Source organism: Saccopteryx leptura, chromosome 13 (assembly GCF_036850995.1).
Source record: "Saccopteryx leptura isolate mSacLep1 chromosome 13, mSacLep1_pri_phased_curated, whole genome shotgun sequence".
In the NCBI taxonomy this organism is placed as follows: domain Eukaryota; kingdom Metazoa; phylum Chordata; class Mammalia; order Chiroptera; family Emballonuridae; genus Saccopteryx; species Saccopteryx leptura.
Window position 1 is genome coordinate 28,095,828 of NC_089515.1, and position 25,310 is coordinate 28,121,137.

General features: G+C 48.2%; 1 protein-coding gene across 2 annotated transcripts in view; it reads right to left on the reverse strand.

Moving 5' to 3' along the window:
• The window catches only part of CNNM1 (cyclin and CBS domain divalent metal cation transport mediator 1), a 72,357-nt gene that overhangs the window by 1,529 nt on the left and 45,518 nt on the right, over positions 1 to 25,310 (reverse strand). The window contains exons 4-10 of one of the 2 annotated variants that reach the window (XM_066355539.1): positions 23,338 to 23,507; positions 20,538 to 20,637; positions 20,081 to 20,128; positions 9,159 to 9,322; positions 3,085 to 3,268; positions 2,782 to 2,931; positions 291 to 392 (exon numbers count right to left, since the gene is read on the reverse strand). In XM_066355539.1, coding sequence (XP_066211636.1) covers positions 291 to 392; positions 2,782 to 2,931; positions 3,085 to 3,268; positions 9,159 to 9,322; positions 20,081 to 20,128; positions 20,538 to 20,637; positions 23,338 to 23,507 — 918 coding nt within the window. The remainder of the gene's footprint in view (positions 1 to 290; positions 393 to 2,781; positions 2,932 to 3,084; positions 3,269 to 9,158; positions 9,323 to 20,080; positions 20,129 to 20,537; positions 20,638 to 23,337; positions 23,508 to 25,310) is intronic. The other variant, XM_066355540.1, reaches the window with a different exon arrangement.

Consider the following 25,310-nt stretch of genomic DNA (forward strand, 5'->3'; position numbering starts at 1 on the left):
ACCCAATAAGTCCTTATATATAAGAACAGGCGGGGAGGGGGGCAGTGGTCAGGATTGGCCCATGGCAGCCACAGTTGGAGATTTCTGTCCTAGATAACTATCAATTGAATGGACAGATCCCCAAATTATCAAGGGTGCGGTATCAGCCCAAACCCCACGATGGACTCCTATGGTTGTACCTCATTAGGGTTCCCAAAAGGAGTCAATGGCTCTTCCTCCACAAGATCCTAACAGGCTTTTTCTACCAAGCAGCTGGTGGGTGGCTTCTGTCTAGGTGAAGAGCTACTCACTCAGGGTTCTCAGCAGCTTCCTGCCCACAGTTCCCTCCATGTCACTGCTGCAGGGGCTGGTCTCTGCATCCAGGTTGATATGACAACACTCACTCTCTGATGCTGCAAGGACAGAAGGAAGAACACAGTGTTTCCAACCCACACTCCCAGAGATCTAGGCGGAATGATTCTGGCTGACGTTTCTTAGCAGGTAAAAGTTCAAAGCCAGAGCTAACGCAGCGGTGACCCTACCAACAGAGGGATGCCCAGGAAGCCTTTAGCAAGGGGCCCTTTAGTGCCAGAAAAGGAACAAAGAGGCCAAGAACATGAATGGAGTTAACTATTTAAACCCTGTTTGGCAGGAGAGAGAAGAGAACGAGTGTTCTTCACTCAGCATCTTTGCCAGACAAAAAGCACATTTGAGGATGGGTGTGGACGTCTCCTTTCTCTAGACGTCCAGACCCTGGAAAATCACAGGGCTCAGTAATAATCAAGCACTTTCCAGGTCTTCTCCCACTGACCCCAGCGAGAATTTAAGAAGTCCCTAGAATCTCAGAGCCAGGAGGGGGCGCTGGCTCTTACTGCCAATGCAGGAAGAACCTAACCCAGGAGGCAAAATGGTGTGGTGGACGAGCCCTCTTGTAATGCAATATACGGAGTAAGTCATTTCCCTTCTCTTGTTCTCGGGGTCCTTATGTGTCGTAGAGGTAAATGGATTGGATAACCTCCAACGACTATCTTATCTCCTCCATTCTTAGTCCTTTGATACAATTCCTTGCTACATGTTTTAGCTACTAAATTCAGAGTGGGTGAAAAAAAAAATTCAATGTGGGTGGGAGAAAAAGAACCTCAGTTCTACATGCAGGTCCTGGAGCAACGATTATGTATGTCCCAGGTTTTCTGAGTTAGTTACAAGTTCAAACAAGTTGTCTCACTGACTTTGAAAAATCTTATGTATGAGCACTCGTCAGGTCATGGCTCTGAACTTGAAGGGTTTCAGATTGTGGCCCGAAGAAGATCTAGAACAGGGGTCTCAAACTCGCGGCCCACGGGCCGCATGCAGCCCGCCGAACAATTTTGTGCGGCCCGCAGACTAATCCACGAAGTTCAAAATATTTTGGATAAAATTAAGTAAGCCTAGGGGCCTACTTGTATTTTTCATTTCTCTAGCATCCTAGCTAGATATTAGCTTAGTTAACAGCAGTTGTGATGCGAACTACAGTTTCTGGTCGTTTTGTGACACTGAGTAAACTGCATGTACGATTGTGCTTGTTGTACTGATTTTTTTTTGTTTTCAACTGCAGTGAGAAAAGTGTTGCGTAACAGTTGCCTTTTGTAGACCTAGTGCGCCCGCCTAACGGCTGTGATCTTGCTCTGCGGCCCACATGCTGAGTTGAGTTTGAGACCCCTGATCTAGAAGGTCAGGAGGAGTAACTGCTAACCTAGGGAGTGGGTGTGGGGACTGCTGAAATCTTGGAGAAGTACATCTTAGGCAAGAACAGGAGGATCTCAGAACTGCTGGGATAACGGAGCTCGAGAAACACCACCGTCAAGACAGAGGTGTCCCTGTGTCTTGCAGGGAGGTGATAACGATTTCAGACTTCAGGACAAATCCTACAGATTACTTCTGGTCTCTGGGCCTCAAAAGAAGGAACAAGCCCTGACAATGACAGTGATGAATGACTTCAATGTCCTAATCTGTAAAGTAGGTCTAACAACTATGTAATATTTACAGAGCATGGTACCAAGACTGGAATGTGCCCTCTATATATGTTATTTGCACTCCAAACTACCTTATGAACCAGTTATCACAATTTGTATCTATTAACACAGTGGTAGTCAACCTGATTCCTACTGCCCAAGAGTGGGTGTTCCAGCTTTCATGGTGGGCAGTAGCGGAGCAACCAAAGTATAAATAAAAGATAGATTTAACTATAGTAAGTTGTTTTATAAAGATTTATTCTGCCAAACTTAGCGAAAATCCGACATAAAGTACTCGGTAAGTAATTATTATTATATGCTTTAACTTGCTGTAATTCGGCTTTATAAATTTTATAAAGTAAAGTTACTTCCTTACTTTATAAATCACTATTAGTGTGGAACCGGTGGACGGTTAGAAAATTTTACTACTAACAGAGATACAAAAGTGGGCGGTAGGTATAAAAAGGTTGACTACCCCTGTATTAACATACGGAAACTTACTTATTAAGACAAAAGAAACTGAAACGTCACTTAAAGTAACTTGCCTAAAACTGTACAGCCCCTCAGTGAAGGAGTCAGGTTCTGAACCCAGGCGGAAGCCCAGCTCCTCACACTGCCCTTAACACTCCGTCTTCCCAGGAGAATGAATGAAGATGGGTCTGACTCATGGTAGTGGATCAGTAGAGGTTCGTATCCTTCCTTGGCAGCAGGAGGTGGGTAATTTTACATGGGGGTTGGGGTCCCGGGCTCCCCTCACCCAGTACAATGGCGATGATGCCCCTGGCTCCTCGACCCAGTTTCCCTCCCTGACCTGCTCTTGCAGGAACAGCTGCAGGGGACAGCGAGAGCTGCTGCGTGCCGTGCTCCTCGAAGTCTGTCATGTCTTCCTGGCTGAAGGCCATCTCCTCCATCCTCAGGTAGGCGACCTCACCGGGGCTTCTCAGCCCATCCGAGCGGCTACCTGGGGAGGACAGTGAGTGCGTCACCTCTCTGCTTTGGAGAAGACCTGAGGCTCCGTGAGGACAAGATGCAGCTCTGGACAACCATGGGGAGGAAGGCAGGGCTGCCCACACCCCCCCGAAGGCAGCCTAGCCCACCGGCCCGACTGACTCACACGGCAGGCTGTTCCTGTTGTTCAGGAGCGTGATGGCGGGGTCATCCTTGGGGGTCTGGGGTGTGCCGCGGGTGGTGGGGGCCTTGGTGGAGTCTCCGTCAATGAAGGCCTCCATGTCGGGGGACTGCGGCGAGTTGTCCATGTGGCAGGCGGTGAGTGCATTCTGGTACTGCTGCCGTGTGATCTGGAAGGAGGAGGCAGAGGGTGCAGAAGCTCTGGAGAAGCTGGCCAGAGTCCTCCCGAGATGTGGCCAGCCTTCCCAAGCTCAGCGGAGCCCCACCAGGGTGCTTTGGAACCCAGGATTCTGTGGCCTGGGACCCATGAACTGGGACCTTACCCAAGCTCTACCAGGCCAGGGGTTGCAGACAATGAGGGGACCCTTTCCTTGTCATTTTTATTGGCTCCTGACTCTTAAAGTGCTCCTGGAAGAGCTAAGTCTTCCCCTGAGACCCTGGAGAGCACAGAGGGCATCTTCAGGTAGCAGCGTGGTTGCCCACAAGGAAGTTTAAAACACAGGCTTGGCCCTGGCCAGTTGGGTCAGCGGTAGAGTGTCAGCCGGGTGTGTGGAAGTCCCAGGTTTGATTCCCGGTCAGGGCACACAGGAGAAGCACCCATCTGCTTCTCCACCCTTTCCCCTCTCCTTCCTCTCTATCTCTCTCTTCCCCTCCCACAGCCAAGGCTCCATTGGAGCTAAGTTGGCCCGGGTGCTGAGGATGGCTGTGTGGCCTCCACCTCAGGTGCTAGAATGGCTCCCACTGCAATGGAGCAACACCCCAGATGGGCAGAGCATTGCCCCCTGGTGGGCATGCTGGGTGGATCCCAGTCATGCACATGCAGAAGTCTGTCTGACTGCCTCCCTGCTTCTAACTTCAGAAAAACAAAACAAAAAAATAAAAAAACCCATACAGGCTTATACTACTGTTAACTGCCCTCTTCCGAAGGTTCAGTCAGTGGAGACTTGGCAAGAATGAGAGCCCCAGCATGTGCAGAAGGTTGAAATAAGAAACCTCCATCTGAAGAACATAAACTCTGGCAAAACCACAGATAAAACCAATATGTATTATTATTATTTTTGGTGCCTTCCATAGTATATTTGAATACATTTGATAAATCTTTCAAGAAATTACTGCCAGAAAGAAGCTCTTTTTCCCAGGTGAATTTATATACTTCCTTATATTGCATGAGAACTCAAAGATCCACTGTTTCCCCTTTTTGCTTTTATGACCAGGAAGTTCACAGATAAATTTGCTATTTACTTGCAGTATCAAACTCATTTCTGATAGATTTTCCACCAAATTTGTTTACAATCTCTTCTCAATTTTTAACTTAAAACATAATTGGGCCCCTGGCCAGTTGGCTCAGTGGTAGAGCATCGACCTGGCATGTGGAAGTCCTGGGTTCAATTCCCAGTCAGGGCACATAGGAAAAAACAAAACAAAACAAAAAAACCACATAATTGGGTGATTTATTTATTTGTGGGAATTATATGATATATATGACTGAAAGTGCTATAAATGTCCTAAAGGGATGGAACTAAGGATTAGGTTTCAGACACTGGTGAAAGCTCTGGTGCTAGTGTTACCCAGAAGGGCATGCTTTTGCAGGTAGAGGCTGGGATACGAGGATGGACCCTTTCATCTGCATAGTGCATTACGGTTTACAGAGCACACAGGGTGTGTTATCTCACCTTTGCTGGTCATACTGAATGTGTGGGGTAGGCATGAAAGTTCTTCTACTCCCCGTATTACAACTAAGGAAATGAGGTCCAGAAAGGGTGAGGAACTTGCCTGAGGTTTGAGAGTTAGCAGGCCTGCAGAGTTCTAGCCAGTGTACTATCTCATATGGTGTGGGTTTTGCCTGGGAGGTTGCTATTCACTCTTTGGAGCCAGGGAGATGGAAGGTGAAGGGGGAAGGTGGAACTCCAAGTTCTCAGAGAGGAAACTCCGGAGGCTAATGATGGCATGCCTTGTAATCTGGATTTTTAAAGAGCCTTAACCCTTGCTCTCTGGGGAAAATGATCCGAGCCTGGGCTCTGTACACTGCAAACATACCCGGCTGCATTAGGCTGCCTTTCACATGCCCACTGAGGTTGCCTTTCACAGTCCTTTAGGGGAAATGCTCTGATAACTATAATACTTTGTAGTCTGGGGCTGGCCAAGGTTACCCAGCTCGGAAGTGGGAAAACTGGGACTTGAACCTTTGTCTTGAGCAGGCAGTGTGTTTCACACCATGTTTTCTAGATGATAGGTCACCGGGCCTTCTTCGGCTTGTTCAACAACCTATGAGACCTTCCTTCTATCTAGCTAGCACAGTACTGCCCAGGAGAAATAGAATATGAGTCACATAGGTAATTTAAAATGCACTAGTACTCACATTAAAAATAAGCAAAAACAAATGGGTGAAATTAATTTTAATATTTCATTTAACCCAATGTATCCCAAATAATTTCACTTCAACATGGAATCAATAAAAAATTATTAATGAGGAATTTTACATTCTCTTTTGTACCAAGTCTTTGGCATCCAATGTATACTTTACATTTATAGCACATCAATTTGGATGAGTCTCATTTCATGTGCTCAGTAGTCACTTTGTGGCACCTGGTTGCTGTACTGGACAGTGAAAGTCGAACGAATCAACTGGAACTTCTCTGCCCAGTTTGGATAACGGGGCCTTGCACGGCCATGAGCGTCCCTGCTGCTTGCCAGCACAGAACCACTGGTCCACCTCAGCTTCTGTATTCATAGGTCTTTGAATGTATCGTGTTTATTTACCTTCCATACCCATTTATTGGTGCACCCTCACCCTGATGGCATTGCCTTATCCTATTCTTTCCTAATTCTTAAAGGTAAAGCACATTCTCCAGACAATAAAGTACTTAAAGAAAGTACCACACAACTTTGTAATCCGTTAGGTACTATTCTGCATTGGTTACTGTCATTCAACTTAATGTTTCTTCTCCTTACTAGCTTTTAATCTACTTATCAGGCAGAGGATATGTTTCATATTTATTTAGTATAGCTCATGGTGTCTAGAACCATTGTTAACACTTACACATATACGTATTAATTGGTTCATTGAGGGAATCAAATCACTGTTCAAAAGATGTCTTTATATTCTTTCTTTCTTTTTCTCTCTCTTTCTCCTTCCTTCCTTCCTTCCTTCCTTCCTTCCTTCCTTCCTTCCTTCCTTCCTTCCTTCCTTCCTTCCTTCCTTCCTTCCTCCCTCCCTCCCTCCCTCCCTCCCTCCCTTCCTCCCTCCCTCCCTCCCTTACTTTCTCCCTCCCTTCCTTTCTTACTTCTTTCCTTTTTTTTTTTGAGAGGAGATAGTGAGACAGACTCCTGCACGTGCCCAGACCGGGATCCACCTGGCAACCCTTGTCTGGGACAGATGCTTGTCAATAGAGCTATTTTTAGTGCCTGAGGCAGAGGCACTTGCACTCAGGTATGCTTTAACCAACTGAGCCACTGGCTGCAGGAGGAGAAGAGGGAGAGAACAGGGATATGGGTGGGGAGATAAGCAGATGGTCACTTCTCCTATGTGCCCTGTCTGGGAATTGAACCCAGTCAGGCTGATGCTCTATCCACTGAGCCAACTGGGGCCTATTCTTTCTTTATTATTGCAGATAGAACAATTTCTTAGCAAAAGCTTGAGTTAAAATTACCTTCTTTTATACTTTAACCAGTTAAAAACTCAAATACTCACTAAATCACAAGGGCACTCTTTTGGGCATTTTGACTTAGCAGCCAATGTGTGCAGAAGGCACCTTTAACCAGCATGACGTCTTCTATCATTTTATGACTTTCATCCCTCAAAAACACGATCCTGCAATTTAGGGATTCTGCCACCAGATGGTGATGGGGCATCTTGGTCACAGTGACATAAACCAGATTATGGCATCTGCCAAAGTCTTAGTTTAATAATGATATTTATAGAACACACTTCAAAAAAGGGCACAAGGATTCTTTGGTACTCTATAACTTATTAACTACTATTAAGCACAGTTTTAGTAACTTTCCCAGATAATCACTAGGTATACTTTTCTATCTAATTTTGTAATTTATGGTGAAGTCAGTTTACTCCTGGACTTAACAGACAGTCCTGGGACATCATTCTATTTGGACATGGATAGCCCTCACTAGCTCGTCCTACAGCCTGTCACAGGAGCATTAGCCCCTGAAAACACCCCTTTCATATAGACTTCCCTTTAGCTACCTCAAAACTCCAGTAAAAGAGCAGTGCACAAAATGACTCAAACAAGTCCATTAAATCAGGAGAAGGGAGGCCCTGGCCGGTTGGCTCAGCGGTAGAGTGTCGGCCTGGCGTGCGGGGGACCCGGGTTCGATTCCCGGCCAGGGCACATAGGAGAGGCGCCCATTTGCTTCTCTACCCCACCCTCCTTCCTCTCTGTCTCTCTCTTCCCCTCCCGCAGCCAAGGCTCCATTGGAGCAAAGATGGCCCGGGCGCTGGGGATGGCTCCTTGGCCTCTGCCCCAGGCGCTAGAGTGGCTCTGGTCGCGGCAGAGCATCGCCCCCTGGTGGGCAGAGCACCGCCCCTGGTGGGCGTGCCGGGTGGATCCCGGTCAGGCGCATGCGGGAGTCTGTCTGACTGTCTCTCCCCGTTTCCAGCTTCAGAAAAAGGAAAAAAAAAAAAAAATCAGGAGAAGGGAGTTTTTAGTTTAAGGCGTCATCTTAACTTACATCAAAAAACAAAACAAAAGAGAAAACCAACAGCAAAATAAAACAAACACCGTGTTAAAACAAGGGCTTGAACTGTCAAACTGCTTCCCATAGAACCACCGGTTCCAGTCAGAGCTTTCCATTTGCAAACCAGGAAGGGGGCTCTCACCAGACACTGGATCTGGCGGCACCTACAACTTGGACTTCCAGCCCCCAGAACTGTGAGAAAGAAATGTTTGCTGTTTAAGTCACCCTGTCTATGGCAGTCTGTTAGAGCAGCCCGAAGAGACTAAGACAAATGGAAAGACCTGAGAAACAAACCTAAAAAAAACCCACTTCAAACAGAACCCGAAGGCTTCGCTCGGGCCTACAGTGACACTGAGCTGGCGCCCTGCTCGCCTCACACGAGCCTCTCTGCACTCAGAGCCTTGAACCCCCAAGCTCTTTCCTGCCTGTTGTTTTGGCCTTGAACATCCTCCTCACCTCTCCTTTCAGGTCTCAGCAAAAATGTCCCTTTCTCGGCCTGCTCTGATAGCCATTTCTAAAGCAGCCTCCCCGTTGATCCCACCACCCTGTTCACTTCCTTCACAGCCGTATCGCTACCTGACATTACCTAGGTTTCATCCGTGTGGTTACCATTTGTCATCTTTTTCCCTCTATTAGCATGGAAGGTGCAGAGAGGAGGAGCTGGCTGTCCCGTTCTCCCCGGTGACTCACGGATGCCTCAGCAGGGCCAGGCGCCGAGCAGGCATTCAGTAAACATCTGAACCACTTACGCTGTGACTTTCCCTCTCTTCTACAGACCACGTGGCTAGCACTATGAACCAGTAAGAGCAGGGGTCCCCAAACTACGGCCCGCGGGCCACATGCAGCCCCCTGAGGCCATTTATCCGGCCCCCGCCGCACTTCTGGAAGGGCACCTCTTTCATTGGTGGTCAGTGAGAGGAGCATAGTTCCCATTGAAATACTGGTCAGTTTGTTGATTTCAATTTACTTGTTCTTTATTTTAAATATTGTATTTGTTCCCGTTTTGTTTTTTTACTTTAAAATAAGATATGTGCAGTGTGCATAGGGATTTGTTCATAGTTTTTTTTATAGTCCGGCCCTCCAAGGGTCTGAGGGACAGTGAACTGGCCCCCTGTGTAAAAAGTTTGGGGACCCCTGAGTAAGAGCATAGTAGAAGCTCTCTCCTCCCATTTTGTTCCTACCCCCGCTTCTGAGGAAGGCCTGCAAGGAGAGGGCTTCAGGGCTCGCAGCAATAAGGAGAAGAACCATGGGCTCGGGCTTTCTGAGTTTTAACCTCATGGGCACATCGTCCAGGATCAGGGGGGGAAAGGGATGCACACCCAGCCCCGCTTCCAGCAGGCTGGAAGGGCCAGCCGGCCGGAGGCTTACCTTCACAAACTGCACGTCGCTGAGGATGTGGACTGAGTAGTCAGGAGTGTAGAGGTTGTTGCTGCTACTGCACAGCTGGGTGCTGCTCCCCCCAAAGTCACTGCGCTCACGGTTGGGAGACTCTGAGCGGTTTAATCCACTGCAGCGAGAGGGGGAGCGGTTTACTGCGGATGATGAGGGACAGGGGAGGGAGGAAAGGCAAGGGGGTGGGTGTGGAAGGAGGAGAGGGGACAGGAAAGAGGGAGGCAGAGAGAGAGAGAGAGAGAGAGGGAGAGATAGGTGTTGTTTACTCAGGTCTTCCAGGACTTTAAGGCAATGGTTATGCTGGGTGGTGCCACCAGGACCCCACCCCTCACATCTGAGCCCAGGAAAATGCCCAGCTACCCCATTGATATTTATTCCTTCGAGGAGCAAAGGAATTCCTCTTCTCAGTAAATGTCATTGACATATATTGTTGTTTACACCAGAAGCCTGGGAGTCACCCTGACTCCTGCCACTCCATCAGCCCCACACCAAGTCCTCTTATCTCTACCGCTGACATCATAAGCCCATCTGCCTCTATCTCTGTCTCTGCTCAGTCGAGTCATCACTCTCCCCTGGCTCACAGTCTGCTCTCCCCACTTACAATCTTATTTATAATCAGTTCTCACCTCAGTTGCCAGAAGCACGTTTTAAAAACATATATCAGTTGCTTATTGAATCCGAATAAAATCCACACTCTGTGCTGTGACCCTGAAGCCCTCCCGTAGGACTCCCTTCCCCACCCCCTCGGGGATCTCATCGTAGGACTCCCTTCCCCACCCCCGCTTGCTCTGCTCCGCTGGCCGCATCCAGGAGCCTCAATCATGCGAGCAGCTCCTGCCTCAGGAGATTATCATTTCCCCCTTCTCCTCCTTCTCCTCTTATCCCGCCCCGACCCCCACGATACCCCCAACCCGACCCACGCTCATCTCCTCCCCCCCAGCGCTCTCACGTCTGTCATTAGGTCTCAGCTGAAACACCACCTTCTCTGTAGACCTGGTCTGGCCGCCCCAAGAAGATCCCGTTTTCCTCTGTTCATTCCTTCAAAGCATTCCCAAGTTTTAATTACACATTTGTACTTCTTTGTTATATCTACTGGATTTCACTCTAAATTCCATGAGGGCAGTGACCTTGTCTGTTGTGGCCATCACTATACGCTGAGTACCTGGCACAGTGCCTGGCCTAGAGTAGGTAGGTGCTCAATAAAAATGTGTAGAATGAACGAATTGGCACGTAAGAGTCCCTTACAGAGATTTTTATTTAAAATATAAATTTTGTTTTAAGAAAGGTTTCAAAACACTCAAATCATCTTGGAATCAGAACTCCCCCCCCCTTCCGCAACCTAAAATCATTCTGAGAAAGATGACAGCTCCAGGGAGCTAGGAGTGGGTAACAGGACCCCCCAAAGCGGAGCTGGAGAGGGAGCCCATGTGCAAGGGGAATCAAGGGGCACCAAGGCGCCTCGGCGCTGGCCTGGGAGCTTGGGGAGAGGCCACAGGGAGCATTCGGATGTTCTGTTTTGGTCCTGGTCCCCGGAAAACAAACTGATGAGTTTGGTTTGGCCAGACCCATTTGTGGCTGTTTTAAGGTGGTAGCTGCTTAAGTCAGTGGATGGTGCTTCCTGGGGGCTAGTTATTTTTGCAAACGCAGGGAGTCCTGCAGGAGAGGGCTTCGTTGGCATGTGAGTGGAATTTGGAAAACCATACCTTGACCTGGTGCTTCCTTTCCTCGGTTCAGTTTGGAACCAGGGAAGAGAATGTGAGCAGGGCTGTGGCTTCAATTACCCTGAGAAGCAGCCCTCGCTCCTTGATAATCCTCCCTTTGCCTGGTCGGACATGTGCTTCACACACCCTACATCTGCTGTGCCACATCCTCATTCCTTCTGTCACAACTCAAGATACATTCAAGGAAGATGACAGGGAAACACAGCCCTAACTTATCTACTAAACAAATTCCATCCATAGAATGTTCTGCCGGAATCACTTCAACTTCCTGATGGAAGAGCGGCAACAGCTACTCCATCCCTGTCCACCCCGAGCTCTCCTCCTCGCTGACACCGAGCACACGCATGCCACCCTGTTGTCACTCACAAGCAACATCACTGTTGTGCTGGGATGAGAAACGTGGCTTATTGTATTTTATTTTAAAATAAAAACACTGCTATTGTGAAGGTTTATTCATAAAATCCCACAGGATTCCCAACACCAAAAGATACAATCACCTTACAAAGGCCGGGTCTATAAAAGTAATCTTTAAAAGGAAAAGGAACCCTCATTTCATGACAAAGAAAGCCCCCGCTCATCCGAGTGCTATGCAAGATCAGTGTTTGTGTGTCCCAGAGCCTGACATTCCTCACTAGGTGGGATGCTGATGACTTGGCATTTTGGTAATTGTGCCCAAACACGCAGAGGTTTCTGAGCAAGGAAAATGGAAATGCTTTTAATAAAAAAGAGAAGAAATCAGTAACAGACGAGTGTCCCAGCAGCATGGCAAACTAGTTCAAGTTGTATAATTCCCCTTGGCATTTCCTAAGAGCACAGAGGCACAGCTTGGGGGAGCAAAGTGAGGAGGGAAATCCTAACTGTGGTACAAGGAGGTCTAAGAGGGGACAGACCAAGACAGGGATGCGTAACACTGACCACAGGACCCCTCAGCAGGAGGGAGGCCAAGCAGTCAACATATCCCCCTATCAACTCTTGCTCAGCATCCTCTCAAGCTGGCTCTGGAGAGGTGGGGTGGTAGGGGGACAGGGCTTGGTGCTCTAGACGTCCGAGTGATGTGGAGAAGCGTGGTGGACTTCCTTCCTGCAGACTTGGCCTGGTCAGTCTGCAAACCATACCTGCCCCAGATGGCAAACTGGAGTCACCAAGGTCGGGGGGGAGAAGACACTGGGGTAAAATCGTGGGTGGGGCAGGAGTGACCTTGCCACTGTGGCTGGGGAGGGATGATATTTCCTTCCACTCCGCACTGACAGGTGGGCCCTGAAAACCTAGGCACAGCTCTGGGACTCTTGCTTCACTTCTCCCGTGTTGGAGGAGCGGTCACAACCCTGTTCTGGGAGGAGGACCCACAATACAGAAGAATCCCCATTCCCCTGTTCAGTCTGAGGGTTCGAGGGGAAAGTGGGGTTCTGTGGCTGCCCATTGACATCTTTTGGGGCATTCAATGAGGGACAGGAGGGAATGGGCAACTTTGTTCACAGTCACTGTGCGTTGGGCCATCTGCGTTCTCCAAACTGCAAGGGGGTGTTTAATTACCGAGTATTCTAAGAGTACAAACTAGGGTTATAAAAATGCATCATTCCGGGGTAAGATTTAACATCAGACAACCAAATGTCAAAAGCTCTCCATCAAAATTACAATGTGGACTCTGCAAATCAGCCCAAGTTAGGAGCCCAGATGAACTCGCTCACGTTACAAGGAGCTTTAATGGTTCCCAAATGTTGACGACGCAAGAGCCAACCCAAAGGAATATTTCCATGTGCCACATTTCACAAAGTAAGAAGATTATTTTTAGGGACTTCTCATATATTCTGGGAGAACACTCTATCCTCATTGACCTCAAAGCACAATACGGATGGACAATCGAGCACTGAAAAAGAACCCTTGCTCCCAGTTTCTCTCCTGCCTCTGTGCTTCTGTGGATTTGGAAGGACAGTGAAACCATCTCATCTGTTGGGAGAAGAAAGGAAGGAAGGAATCTAGGGAGAGGGAATGGAAACTGCAGCAGGCTGCATACTCTCAGTGGGTTGGTCAGAAGTTTCACTTTTAAGTGAAGGCACCTGCAAAACTAGCCACTTACACCACACTAGGGAGGTAATCCTCAGACCACTCTGCTCTCCTTATTTCAAACTGAGGCACAAATAGACAGAAACTCCCTGTGGATCTTGGTAGCAATACTTGGTGCAGGGACCACTGATCTCAGTCCAGTGTGAGTACTATATTCATTAGCACGGTTGCTTTCAAAAGGCAAACAAGTCGCAACCCTCTTGTGGGCACAAAATGCCTACTTCAGAGGGGCAGCAAGGTCCAGGGCTATAGGAGAGCAGGACCTTAATTCTAGTCCTCATCCCTTTACCTTATCACTACACTCGTGACACTGACCCAATGGCTTAATTTCTCAGAGCCTAATTCTTTTTTTTTTTTAACTTTTTTTTTTTTTTTGTATTTTTCTGAAGCTGGAAACGGGGAGAGACAGTCAGACAGACTCCCGCATGTGCCCCACCGGGATCCACCCGGCACGCCCACCAGGGGCGACGCTCCGCCCACCAGGGGGCGATGCTCCCCCCCCCCCCCCCCCCCCGGGGTGTCGCTTTGCCGCGACCAGAGCCACTCTAGCGCCTGGGGCAGAGGCCAAGGAGCCATCCCCAGCGCCCGGGCCATCTTTGCTCCAATGGAGCCTTGGCTGCGGGAGGGGAAGAGACAGAGAGGAAGGAGGGGGAGGGGGTGGAGAAGCAAATGGGCGCTTCTCCTATGTGCCCTGGCCGGAATCGAACCCAGGTCCCCCGCACACCAGGCCGACGCTCTACCACTGAGCCAACCGGCCAGGGCCTCAGAGCCTAATTCTTACCTATTGTCTTCCAACAATAATTCCTGGCCCATCTCTTAATGTGGTTGTAGGGATCAAATAAAATGACAGGATTCCTTTTAAACATTTTTTTAGGTGACAGGAGGGGAGATAGTGAGACAGACTCCCACATGCAACCGAATCAGGATGTACCTAGTAACCCCATCTCAGGCCAATGCTCGAGTACTGAGCTACTTTTAGCACCTGGGGCTGACAAACTCCAATGGAGCTATCCTCAGTGCCCAGGGCCACACTGAAACCAATTGAGCCACTGGCTGCAGAAGAAAAAGAGGGAGAGAAGGGGGAGAGAAGCAGGTGGTCATTTCTCCTGTGTGCCCTGACCAGGAATCAAACCCATGACGTCCATATGCCAGGCAATCTCTATGTACTGAGCCACTGGCCAGGGCCTCCTTTTAACCTTAACGGCCCTATTAATTTCCAGGGTTCATATTCTTCCCTGTGAAAAACGGGAGTAAGACATAATATACATAATATTTATCTGACTATAAGTCAAGTATGAGGCCAGAAGGAGTCCAAGACTGCTTTCCATAATACTCCTATCACTGAGGCTTTTTCTTCTGCTGATATGGAAGAGAAGCAAGAGTGACAGTGGAAATACCATAATATAGGTGCTGAGGATGTCACCCAACTTCTGGGGAATGCCTGGGTAAAGACCAGACCAAAGGGGAGGGAGGGAAGAGGTGAAAGAGAAGTAAGGCCCCCTGCCTCTCATTTCCTCCTACTGTGTGGGTCAGGGTTCCACTCTGCAGAGATAAACCAAGGATTGGAATAAGCTGGCCTTGTTCTCACCTCTTTGCTTCTGGGTTGAACACCCACAGTCATGGAAAGTGGGGTGAGGGGCATGGTTAGAAGAGCTCCCAGGAGCACATAGTACCAGCCAGTTGGATGGGAATTCTCAGAGCTTCCAAGGGGTTGCCCAGCAAGAAAGAGTCACCATCTCTGACACTGGGTTACCATGAAGGCTTTCATAATACACGCCAATGAACTAGAATTAACGTTTAGTTTAACTGGGAAGTTACAATGAACTAGGTTGTCTGGTTAACTGATGGTTAATTAAAAAGGAAAATATACTGTTTTCATCATTTTTTTAATGCTTTTGGTTGAAAATTTTATTAAATAGGCATCTTCCCTCTTGCTGAAACTCATAGCACGTTCTTCATTCACCAGGATTCCCACATCTAAAGGATTCTGAAGGTCCATGATGTGGTCATTTCTAATTTCACTGGCATGCAGGAGTAGACCAATTAGCTGGTGAGGGCATCAGCTTGGCATCTCACATTGACCATATAGTCCTGTGGTCACCATGCAAGCATGGGCTCTCATAAGGTGAGAAAAATTTTATTTCTTGGTGGAAAATCACCATCAAGTAAGAGAGAAAATTTGGTGAAATTTGAGAATGTGGTTAACTTGTACAGATAAACATGGGAACCAGATGGTTTTCCATGGGAAAATGTGATTTGGGAGAAAGTAGAAGTCAACATCAACATAAATGCTTCTGAAGTTGCAAACTTGGCAGTTTGAGGTCTCACATAGCCTTTTTAAATGTTGAGGGTTTACTCTACAGAGAGCAAAACATAACTGGATTCTTGATGACTGAGAATATGGTGGGGCCACGGATTCATTACCTTACCGTTGGGATAAGGGAGACAGATGTAGAGGGTGTGGGAAACGGCGTTCCACGCTCAGAGCAATTTAACAAATACATTCTTGGTTTGGTCATTACTTATTCTCTGAGCCTAAGAGGCCAACCTCTAGAGATGAAAACAATACAAACACTTCATTGATTGTTCAGATTTATTACATTCTACTCAATCCTTGAATTACTGAGTAGCACTAGGAGGAGCTGCTTTATCCCACTGAAAAAACCCCAGTAAGTTATATTTAATTAACAAGAGAGGTTAAACCTAATGAAAAGTTGTTTGGAAATTTTACATAGCGCATCCTTTGTGTGAACGGAGCCAGAGGGAATATGGTCACCACATGGTAATATTAAGAGGAAGATAATGAGGATGGGTTAGTGGTTAGCTAAAGGCAGAAACCACAGAGAAAGAAAGGTGGAAGAACCATAGGAATAAAGCATAATATTCCATTGTTTCTTCCTATTTTTCTCCTGCTACACTTCTCACCCCTCCATTCTGCAGTCAGACAAATGATAAGAACTCACACCATCTCTCACAAATGAGCGTTATCTGTGTGTTGTGCTACACCTTAGGCATGGGAATGCCTGTTGGGAGGGACCCTTCTTATGCAGGACAGTGACAGGGACCAAAGGCCTCTTGTAAACCCCACTGCATCTATGGGGACCCAAGACACCCATGCATGTTTACCTGGGGAGCCTGCCAGGGAGTCCCCTCTGCTGAAAGCGAAGGTACGAGACACAGAGACGGGCACTAAAGAGTCAAGGGCCAAGGATTTGTGAGTGGCGAAGGGGAAGATAAACACAAAAGGAGAGAGACAAAGAGTGTGATGAGACAGTCTGTTCCTGGATCTTCATAGCATCACATTTCTCAGCAAAAGGGATCGTGCCTCTGAAAACATGGAAATCACACCCTCTTCCAAAGTCACTCGCCAGAAAGAAGAAAACAAGACTTTTCTGAAGGTCTTCCAAAAAGATGCATAATAATTTTAGAGGAAGTCAGACCTGCCAAGGACAAGAACAGGCAGTGCCCCTGTGGGGAGCACGCATATGCTGCCACATTCTCTCGGAGGCCCACAAACCTGCTGGGGGTCAGCACTGCACCCTGCACCCCCCCTGGGCTCTCCCAGCTGCCACACGTATCTGCTCACCAACCAGAGGGCTGAAAGCAAAGCGCGTGCTCTTGCTAGGGCATCCCTGAGGAAGCTGGACCCTGCCTCAGTCCCCTGGGAGCTCCTTCTGTGATCACAGTGCCGTGAAGGAACTGTGTGTTGTTAGAGGCTTGGGAAACAAGAAGGGTAGGCAGCATTTCCGGCAATCTTTTTTTTTTTTTTTGTATTTTTCTGAAGCTGGAAACGGGGAGAGACAGTCAGACAGACTCCCGCATGTGCATGCGCCCAACCGGGATCCACCCGGCACGCCCACCAGGGGCGACGCTCTGCCCACCAGGGGGTGATGCTCTGCCGTGACCAGAGCCACTCCAGTGCCTGGGGCAGAGGCCAAGGAGCCATCCCCAGTGCCCGGGCCATCTTTGCTCCAATGGAGTCTCGCTGCGGGAGGGGAAGAGAGAGACATAGAGGAAGGAGAGGGGGAAGGGTGGAGAAGCAGATGGGCGCCTCTCCTGTATGCCCTGGCCAGGAATCAAACCCGGGACTTCTGCACGCCAGGCCGACGCTCTACCACTGAGCCAACTGGTCAGGGCCATTTCCAGCAATCTTAATGTGAATCAACTTGGTGAATTAAGTCACAGTCAATTCTAGCCTGACCTGTGGTGGCGCAGTGGATAAAGCGTCGACCTGGAATGCTGAGGTTGCCAGTTCAAAACCCTGGGCCTGCCCAGTCAAGGCACATATGAGAGTTGATGCTTCCTGCTCCTCCCCCCTTTCTCTCTCTCTCTCTCTCTCTCTCTCTCTCTCTCTTCTCTACAATGAATAAAAATTTTAAAAAAAATCACAGTCAATTCCTTGCCAGTACAAGTATTCCAGAGCACCTCTTTCCTGTCCCCTTTCTCTTCTCTTTCCTTCCCCACAGGGTCTGAAATGGCGCTGGCCATCACTTGGGGCCTGGAGGGGTGAGGTGGGTAGCCATACTCCAGCCCTTCCCCAATCCTGACCCTGATCTTGGTGTTTCTGCATGAGAATCTGTCATCATCTCTTATGTGATCATTCCGAATCCCTCCCAAGGAGCTAAATGGAGCCAGACGGCAGGGGACGGCACACTGAAGTAGGCAGCCTCTGAGGTCTTATTTGCCTCCTCGTCAGATGATTTTACCGCAAGGACCCACACATGCAGGGGAGTGTGTGTCGGGAGTTTTATACCTGATAATCATTTGCTCTGACATGAGATATCAAAGAATACTTGAACAGGTTCTTGATGTTGTGAGCCACACCAGAATAAGAAACCACACAGTCTCAAGAAAAATCTTAGCACTTCTGGGCTTCAAAGTAAATGTATACCCTGCCAAGCAAAAAGGGGACTTGTGCTCTCCCCCGGCACAGCCCCGTGGGCTGCTTTTCTGGCTGACCCGAGCTCAGGCTCAGTTCCTCCAGAATGCCAGGCTCTCCAGCGTCCTCCGGGGTTCCCTGGCAATCAGGACCCGGATAAAGGAGACAGTGCTGGCTGTGTTCCCTTTACTCTGTACAAAAAGGCCAGAGAGACTTATTTGTAACCTCAAGTTCAACTTCAAGGCATTGGTCCCAGGGCCAGCATTCTGGCAGACTTGTCATCCCATTTGTCACCCTCAAAGACCGACAGAACTACACGGCTGGCTTCAAGGACAAGGGCAGTTTGCTCGAGTGAGACCCTAGACAAGTTGACTGCCTTGTGGCTCAGCCTTAAGCTCTCCCTCAACAGTGGTTCTTGGCCAGTGAAAGATGCTGGGTGGCCAGACCCTGGGCTGAAAGTCCACCGGGGACAACTGTGGCGGTACTGGCAGTTATTTCACAAAGTGGGGAAGGCTTGGGGGAGGATGGAAGAGGAAAATGTCTCTATTCCCCTACAGACTAATTCAGTTTTCTTCCTCCTAAGGATTTCTACGGATGCTCTGATGCGGGGGGAGGGAGAGAGTGCAGTGCTTCCTTTTCGTTAACCAGTTCTGAAGGAGAGAACAGTGCTGCAAGTTTACTCCTGTCTCACTGGTAAAACGGAAGGGTTCCAATGGAAAAAAAAAAACTAGAGACAGAAAGGAAGGAGAGGAAGAAACGAGATAACATCTTCTTACTACTTTTAAAAGAAGGTCATCTAAACTAGGTGGGCCGAGGAGCCCTGTGAAGCTCTTCCTCCCCAGAGCTCCTACCTCTCTCGATCTTCTGGAAGAGCCAGAACCGGGCCAACGCTAGGTAAGACTGAGACTCCCAGAAGTCACTCTATGTTGAGCGATGGGATGGGTGGAAATCTCCCTTAGGGAACCAAGTTCACCCTGTCCTGACGCTCACCCCTCACCCATCCAGAGTTCTCGTTTTGAGCACTGATGCTTTCTTTCCCCACAAACCTTACGCGAGATTTGTTGGTTTATATAAGGGTTTTTTATTTTACAGATCTCCTTCAACTCATGTTGGGCCACCCTTTAGGTGTGGGCAGCTACTCCGATTTCATTTCAGCCCTGGGCTAAGATGGGAAATTATACTATATTCCAATATTCCCACATTGAGATTGCATTCTGGAACATGGTAGATGTCAAATCTGTATCTCATTGTGCTGTGTGAACTAGTCAGGGCACTGGAATGCATCTATGTAAGTCACCCACTTGCTGGGTGGTTTGGAGCAAGTCATTTCTTTAGTTTCTCCATGTTAAAATGGTATCTATCATTCGTGTGCCAGGGATTGATATCAAGCTTTGGGACCCTCTGAGAAATCCAATATAAAGTGCTATTTAAAAACTTTTTTATAATAAGGGAAAACACCTCATTTGGCATTAAAATAGCCACTTTAAACAATAACAGCTGAAAGCAATGCAAAAAAATCAGATCAGTGAGTTAAAGTAATTCTAGAGAAATAATTCTTTCTGGATCACACTTACATCACAATAATGCCATGCCTTCTAAACAGAAGTGCAGTAGTTCTATGCAGAAAACAGCAAGTCTTGGTAAAGCACAGGAGAGGCCAAGCAAACCAGCCAGCAGCCCCATGCCAGCCCCCACTGTCCGCATGCACGGCCAGCTGGCAGACACCTCTCCACCAGCTGAGATATGGCGAACAAGGACAGAGAAGCAGATAAGCAACATACTGCACCAGCCTGGGACTTACATCCCAAGCTCTTGTAGTCACTTCCGAGTAACCCCACAGACACAGTCACAGCATATTAGATTTTCAAGTAAAGGCCAGTGGGTGAATTATCAGCAAGAAGGAAAGGCGGTACCTCCACCAGAGCAAACAAATCACCATGTTCCCTGGCAGGTGGCAATTAACGGTGCCTCCCTCACAACCTCCCTCCCTGCCATTCATCACCTGTACACAAGCAGAGACGCAGCAGAAAGCAATCCAGACACAAAACACAAAAACGAAGCCCCTGAGGTCTGTGGGTACCTGGCGGGCAGCAGTGTTCCTGGCATAGCATTAGAGAGTGCTGCCAGCATTGTGTTAGCCCCAGCCCAGGCTCAGTGCTCGGTCCAGGTCCCCACAGCGGGCTGAGGCAGGACTACGGTGGGAAGGACGAGGGAGGGGTTTGAGAAATACATACGAAAGACAGAGGATCCAGCCAGACTTCCCACCTTCCGCACATCGTTATCTAAGGACAGAAGGATGTCATGTGTTTCAGGGGTACTTCAGAAAGTACACTTTTTACTGAGAATTCTCCCCCTTCCACCCCATCCCAGCACCAATGAACCCTGAAAAAAAAAACACAGACAATCAAATGGAAGTGTAGAAAGAAATAATAAAATTGTCTTTCATACTAAAAAATATCACTATCCACCGCTAACACTCAGTAACATTACCATCTACCATGTAATTCCACATACAAATTTTCTGAATGAAAAATGAGTCTTATTCCCACTTTATAGAGGAGAACATTAAAGCCCAGGAAGTTAAAAGGCTTGTGCAGGGTCCCTAACAGGAGTCAAGACTTGAACCCAGTTGATTTTTTCTACTGCATCCCATTGCTTCCCCAATAAGCTGTGGCTTGGGAGCTGGACTACCTGAGCAAGAAGTGGTCATGATGGCTGGGACGCCATAGTAGGTGAAGGCTCCATTCTCGAAGCGAAGGCCTTCCTTCCCAACCTCCACCTCCACTTTCCCCTGGAGAAAGAAGAAAGTGTAAGAAGGGTGTGCATGTGCACTTCCAGTCCTATTAATGACTACAACCCTAAGCTTCTGTCAGGATAACAAGTGGACTTAAGACTTTCTCACAGGGAAATGTAAATTCTGTCCAGATTTATGTTTCAGAAATAGCACTTCTGATAGAGCATCAGTGCACAGTATGGACATCCCAGTCCGGGCACACAAGAGAAGCGGCCATCTGCTTCGCACCACCTTCCTCTCCTCCCTCTTCCTTCTCTCTCTCTTCCCCTCCTGCAGTCAGTGGCTGCAGCCAGTGGTTCAAGCTTTGGCCCCAGACAGGGGTTGCTGGGTAGATCCCTGTCAGGGTACTTGCAGGAGTCTATCTCCCCTCCTCTCACTTAAAAAAAAAATGAAAAGAGCCCTGGCCAGTTGGCTCAGTGGTAGAGTGTTGGCCAGGCATGTGAATGTCCCGGGTTCGATTCCTAGTCAGAGCACACAGGAGAAGCACCCATCTGCTTCTCCACCCCCCACCAACTCTCTTCTCCCTCTTTCTCCTCCCCTCCTGCAGCTGTGGCTAGATTGGAGAGAGTTAGCCCAGGGCACTGAGGATGGTTCCATGGCCTCTGCTTCAGGCACTAAAAAATGGCTCTGGTTGAAACGGAGCAGAAACCCCAGATGGGCAGAGCATCGCCCCCTAGTGGGCTTTCTGGGTGGATCCTGATCGGGATGCATGCAGGAGTCTGCCTCCTGTCCTCTCACTAAATTAAAAAAAAAAAAAAAAAGAAATAGCACTTCCAACTTCAGTAGCCCTTTGCAGTAAATTGTTTAGTTTGTGAAGTTGCATCCAGTCATGAATACTCCCAAACTCTCCTTTCGTACTGTAATGGCCCTTTCATGATGCAGGTCCAGGCACCAGCTGGCCCAGGGTCCTGTCAACCCTCACTGGTTTGATCTGAGATTAAACTATCTCTAAATCTAGTTGAGGTAAAATGTGACTCTGTGCGAGCTTGCTTAATTCATAATTGTAGCATACGGTGTGTATCTACGGGCCTGCCGCCGCGCTAGGTGCACGGCATGGGTTCTCGTTTGATCTCGCGACCCTCCGAAACCACACTGCTTTCACCCCCAGTTTACAGATGAATCGATTTTGAGGCTCAGTGAGGTTAAATAACTCGGTCAAGGTTAGCTAGGAAGTGGCAATATTGAAATTTTAAGCCAGATTTTTCCAGTTCTGAATTTACACTCTTGCCACTCTATTTCACTTCTTTCCGACTTTGATTTGAAAACGGTTAAGTTTATATGAAGCACACAACAGTAGACTGTATATTCTTTATTTTATTTTAAGAAACGCGACAGACCCCTTCTTGATTCTCAACAGTGAAGAATGTGACTCCAGTTTTGAAGAAGGGAGGTCACTGAGGCTATTTGGAAGGATGGGCGTGAGGTACACTACCGTTGTCGGAGCAGACAGATGGCAGGTGGCCAGTGACAAAACAGAGGCCACTTGCAAGTTATTGTGAGTTTAATTAAGATTTTAAATCACTGTGTTTAGAGTTTATTAGATTCTGTTGGGAAGAGACGGAATGGTGACAGAGCCAGTGGAGCCAGGCCAGGGTGTCGGCAGTGTCCAGTGCCGGAACCATGCCCGACACGTTCTTTTTTTTTTATTTTTTATTTTTTATTTTTCTGAAGCTGGAAACGGGGAGAGACAGTCAGACAGACTCCCGCAAGCGCCCGGGATCCACCTGGTACGCCCACCAGGGGCGACGCTCTGCCCACCAGGGGGCGATGCTCTGCCCCTCTGGGGCGTCGCTCTGCCGCGACCAGAGCCACTCTAGTGCCTGGGGCAGAGGCCAAGGAGCCATCCCCAGCGCCCAGGCCATCTTTGCTCCAATGGAGCCTTGGCTGCGGGAGGGGAAGAGAGAGACAGAGAGGAAGGAGAGGGGGTGGGGGTGGAGAAGCAAATGGGCGCTTCTCCTATGTGCCCTGGCCGGGAATTGAACCCGGGTCCCCTGCACACCAGGCTGACGCTCCACCACTGAGCCAACCGGCCAGGGCCCCGACACGTTCTTACAGGCCTATCCAGGCAGGCAGGCAGGCAGGACTGAGGCGATCATACTTATGTGCGTACCGGGACGATGCCGCGCCTCTTACTCAGTCATTAGTTTCCTTCCTGGTCCTCTTAAGGAGGACAAGAGTCACGGGTCTGCAGCAGCTGAGAGGTTTCACACAGAGAGTGGATGTATGTTCTGTGCACCTCCAGGGAGCAGAGCAAGGATCAGCGGGTGGATGTCAGAGATAGTAAGATTCCAGATCGACACAGGAAAAAGCTTTAAATAAGAAGTGTCTGAGGATTGCGAGAAGACACAGGACAGTTCCACTTCTGGGCATGTCTAAGCAGAGACTAGGAAGTGTTAAAGATTCCACAGGACAGCAGTTTTCGAAGTTCAGAGAACCCCTCTGCTGGAGAGGTACCTGCCACACTCCATAACGAACATCCCTGAGTGGTCAGACTAAAAGCCATCAAAATTCCACCACTCCCAGGACACCAACCAGTCATACTTGGCCCCGTCTGTGGGTCCCTAACAAACCTCTAGCCCAACTTGCTTTCAAGGCAGCCAGAGGAACCTTGGAACCTGTCACTGGGGAGGCACGGCCGTCCCTCTCCAGGCTAGGGATGCCCTTGACTTGCCCTTAGAGGGTCTCTCACTTACTCACCTGCAGAAGCAGCACAAAATAGTCCACAGGGCGGTTGCGCTGGTAGAGGTAGTGCTCTGGGGCTTTCTTGTTCTTCTCATCAAACTTCAGCTCCTGGATCACGTTGGGATGTTTCAGGAGCCGGAGCAGGATCTTCTCCGAAAGGTACAGAGACTTAAAGGGCTCCACTTCTAGGGGAGAGTGGGAGGCAGGAGGAATTGGCAGCTGGAAGGAGTCAAGGTGGGCACAACCATGGCATGTGTCTAGAGCTCCAGGCACCCGAAGGGCTTCAGCGACTCTCTCGGGTGAGGGGGTCTGATACCCAAGTATGCATCTCTGGTCTTCCCCATCGTCCCTGGGGATGCGTGTCCCTGCCCTGGCACCTCAGGGGAACTAGGTCACTATTTTGGAAATGTCAGCTTTATTATTAATTTCCTCCTGGATTTTATTTAAAGTTGCATATGGACTTAAAAAATAAGTCGATTTTGCCGTTTGTGACATGGGTGAATCTGGAGGGCATTATGCTAAGTGAAATAAACCAGACACAAAGGGACGAACATTGCATGATATCACTTATATAATGAATCTAAAATAGTCCAACTTGCAGGAGCAGAGGGTAAAAGGGTGGTTGCCAGGGCTGGTGGGAGGGGGGACAAGGGGCGGGATTAGTCAAAGAATACAAAACTTCAGTTGTGCCAGAAGGACAAATCCCGGAGAGCTACTGCAGAGCATGCCTACAGTTAGCAATACTGTATTGCGTACTTTTTTTTTTTTTTTTGGATTTTTCTGAAGCTGGAAACAGGGAGAGACAGTCAGACAGACTCCCACATGCGCCCGACCGGAATCCACCTGGCACGCCCACCAGGGGGCGATGCTCTGCCCCTCTGGGGTGTCGCTCTGTTGTGACCAGAGCCACTCTAGCGCCTGGGGTAGAGGCCAAGGAGCCATCCCCAGCGCCCAGGCCATCTTTGCTCCAATGGAGCCTTGGCTGCGGGAGGGGAAGAGAGAGACAGAGAGGAAGGGGGGGGGGTGGAGAAGCAGATGGGCGCTTCTCCTATGTGCCCTGGCTGGGAATCGAACCCGGGTCCCCCGCACGCCAGGCCGACGCTCTACCGCTGAGCCAACCGGCCAGGGTGTACTGCGTACTTACAACTTGCTCAGAGGGCAGATCTTAATGTTAACTCACAAAAATAATAATAAATAAAGAAGGCTGGAGGAAACTTTCAGAGGTGAAGGATATATTTTTGGCATTGATCGTGGTAATGGTTTAACAGGTATATACTTTTCTTCAAACTCATCAAATTGTATACATTAAATACGTACCACTTTTGAATGTCAATCATACCTCAATAAAGTGTTTTAAAAAAGAGTTAAAAACAGAGCTGAGCATGGATAAGTAAGCCATGTGAACAACAAGCCTTTACTGCTATACTCAACTGAAATAGAGAGAATGTAATTTGACTTATTATATGATATATAGCTATTGAATAAAATTCCAAGTTAATAGAAATGGTAGTTTCTTAAGTGATATGTTCTCAATAATTTGAAGCATCCTTCCATCAAATTTATATATTAACAGGTACTATGTTATACCATATCATATTATAATATTATTATATTAAAAGATACAGCTTCTTTGCTCAAGGAAACCAACAGCAGATAAAAGAAATCTGTATTCAGAACTAGGAAACACGTTAAAAACTCTAAAGAACCGCAACATAAACTTTTCTATTTATTAACACCTGGAATAGCAATAGTACTATTTACATACTCAATAATCATATGCTAGATTAACTAAATACTGAACTTTGTAAAGGGTCATTCTAGCTCAGCACATTAATGAGGCATGGGTCAGAAGGTCAGAAGTTTCAAAGATAAATTTTACCTTCTTTACAAGTTTATCTCTGAATCCTCTCCCTTCTTTTTTCATTCTAAAGATCCCAAGATTAGCAATCCACTTCTGTATTTTAAGAACTTGCATTTCTCAGGTGTAT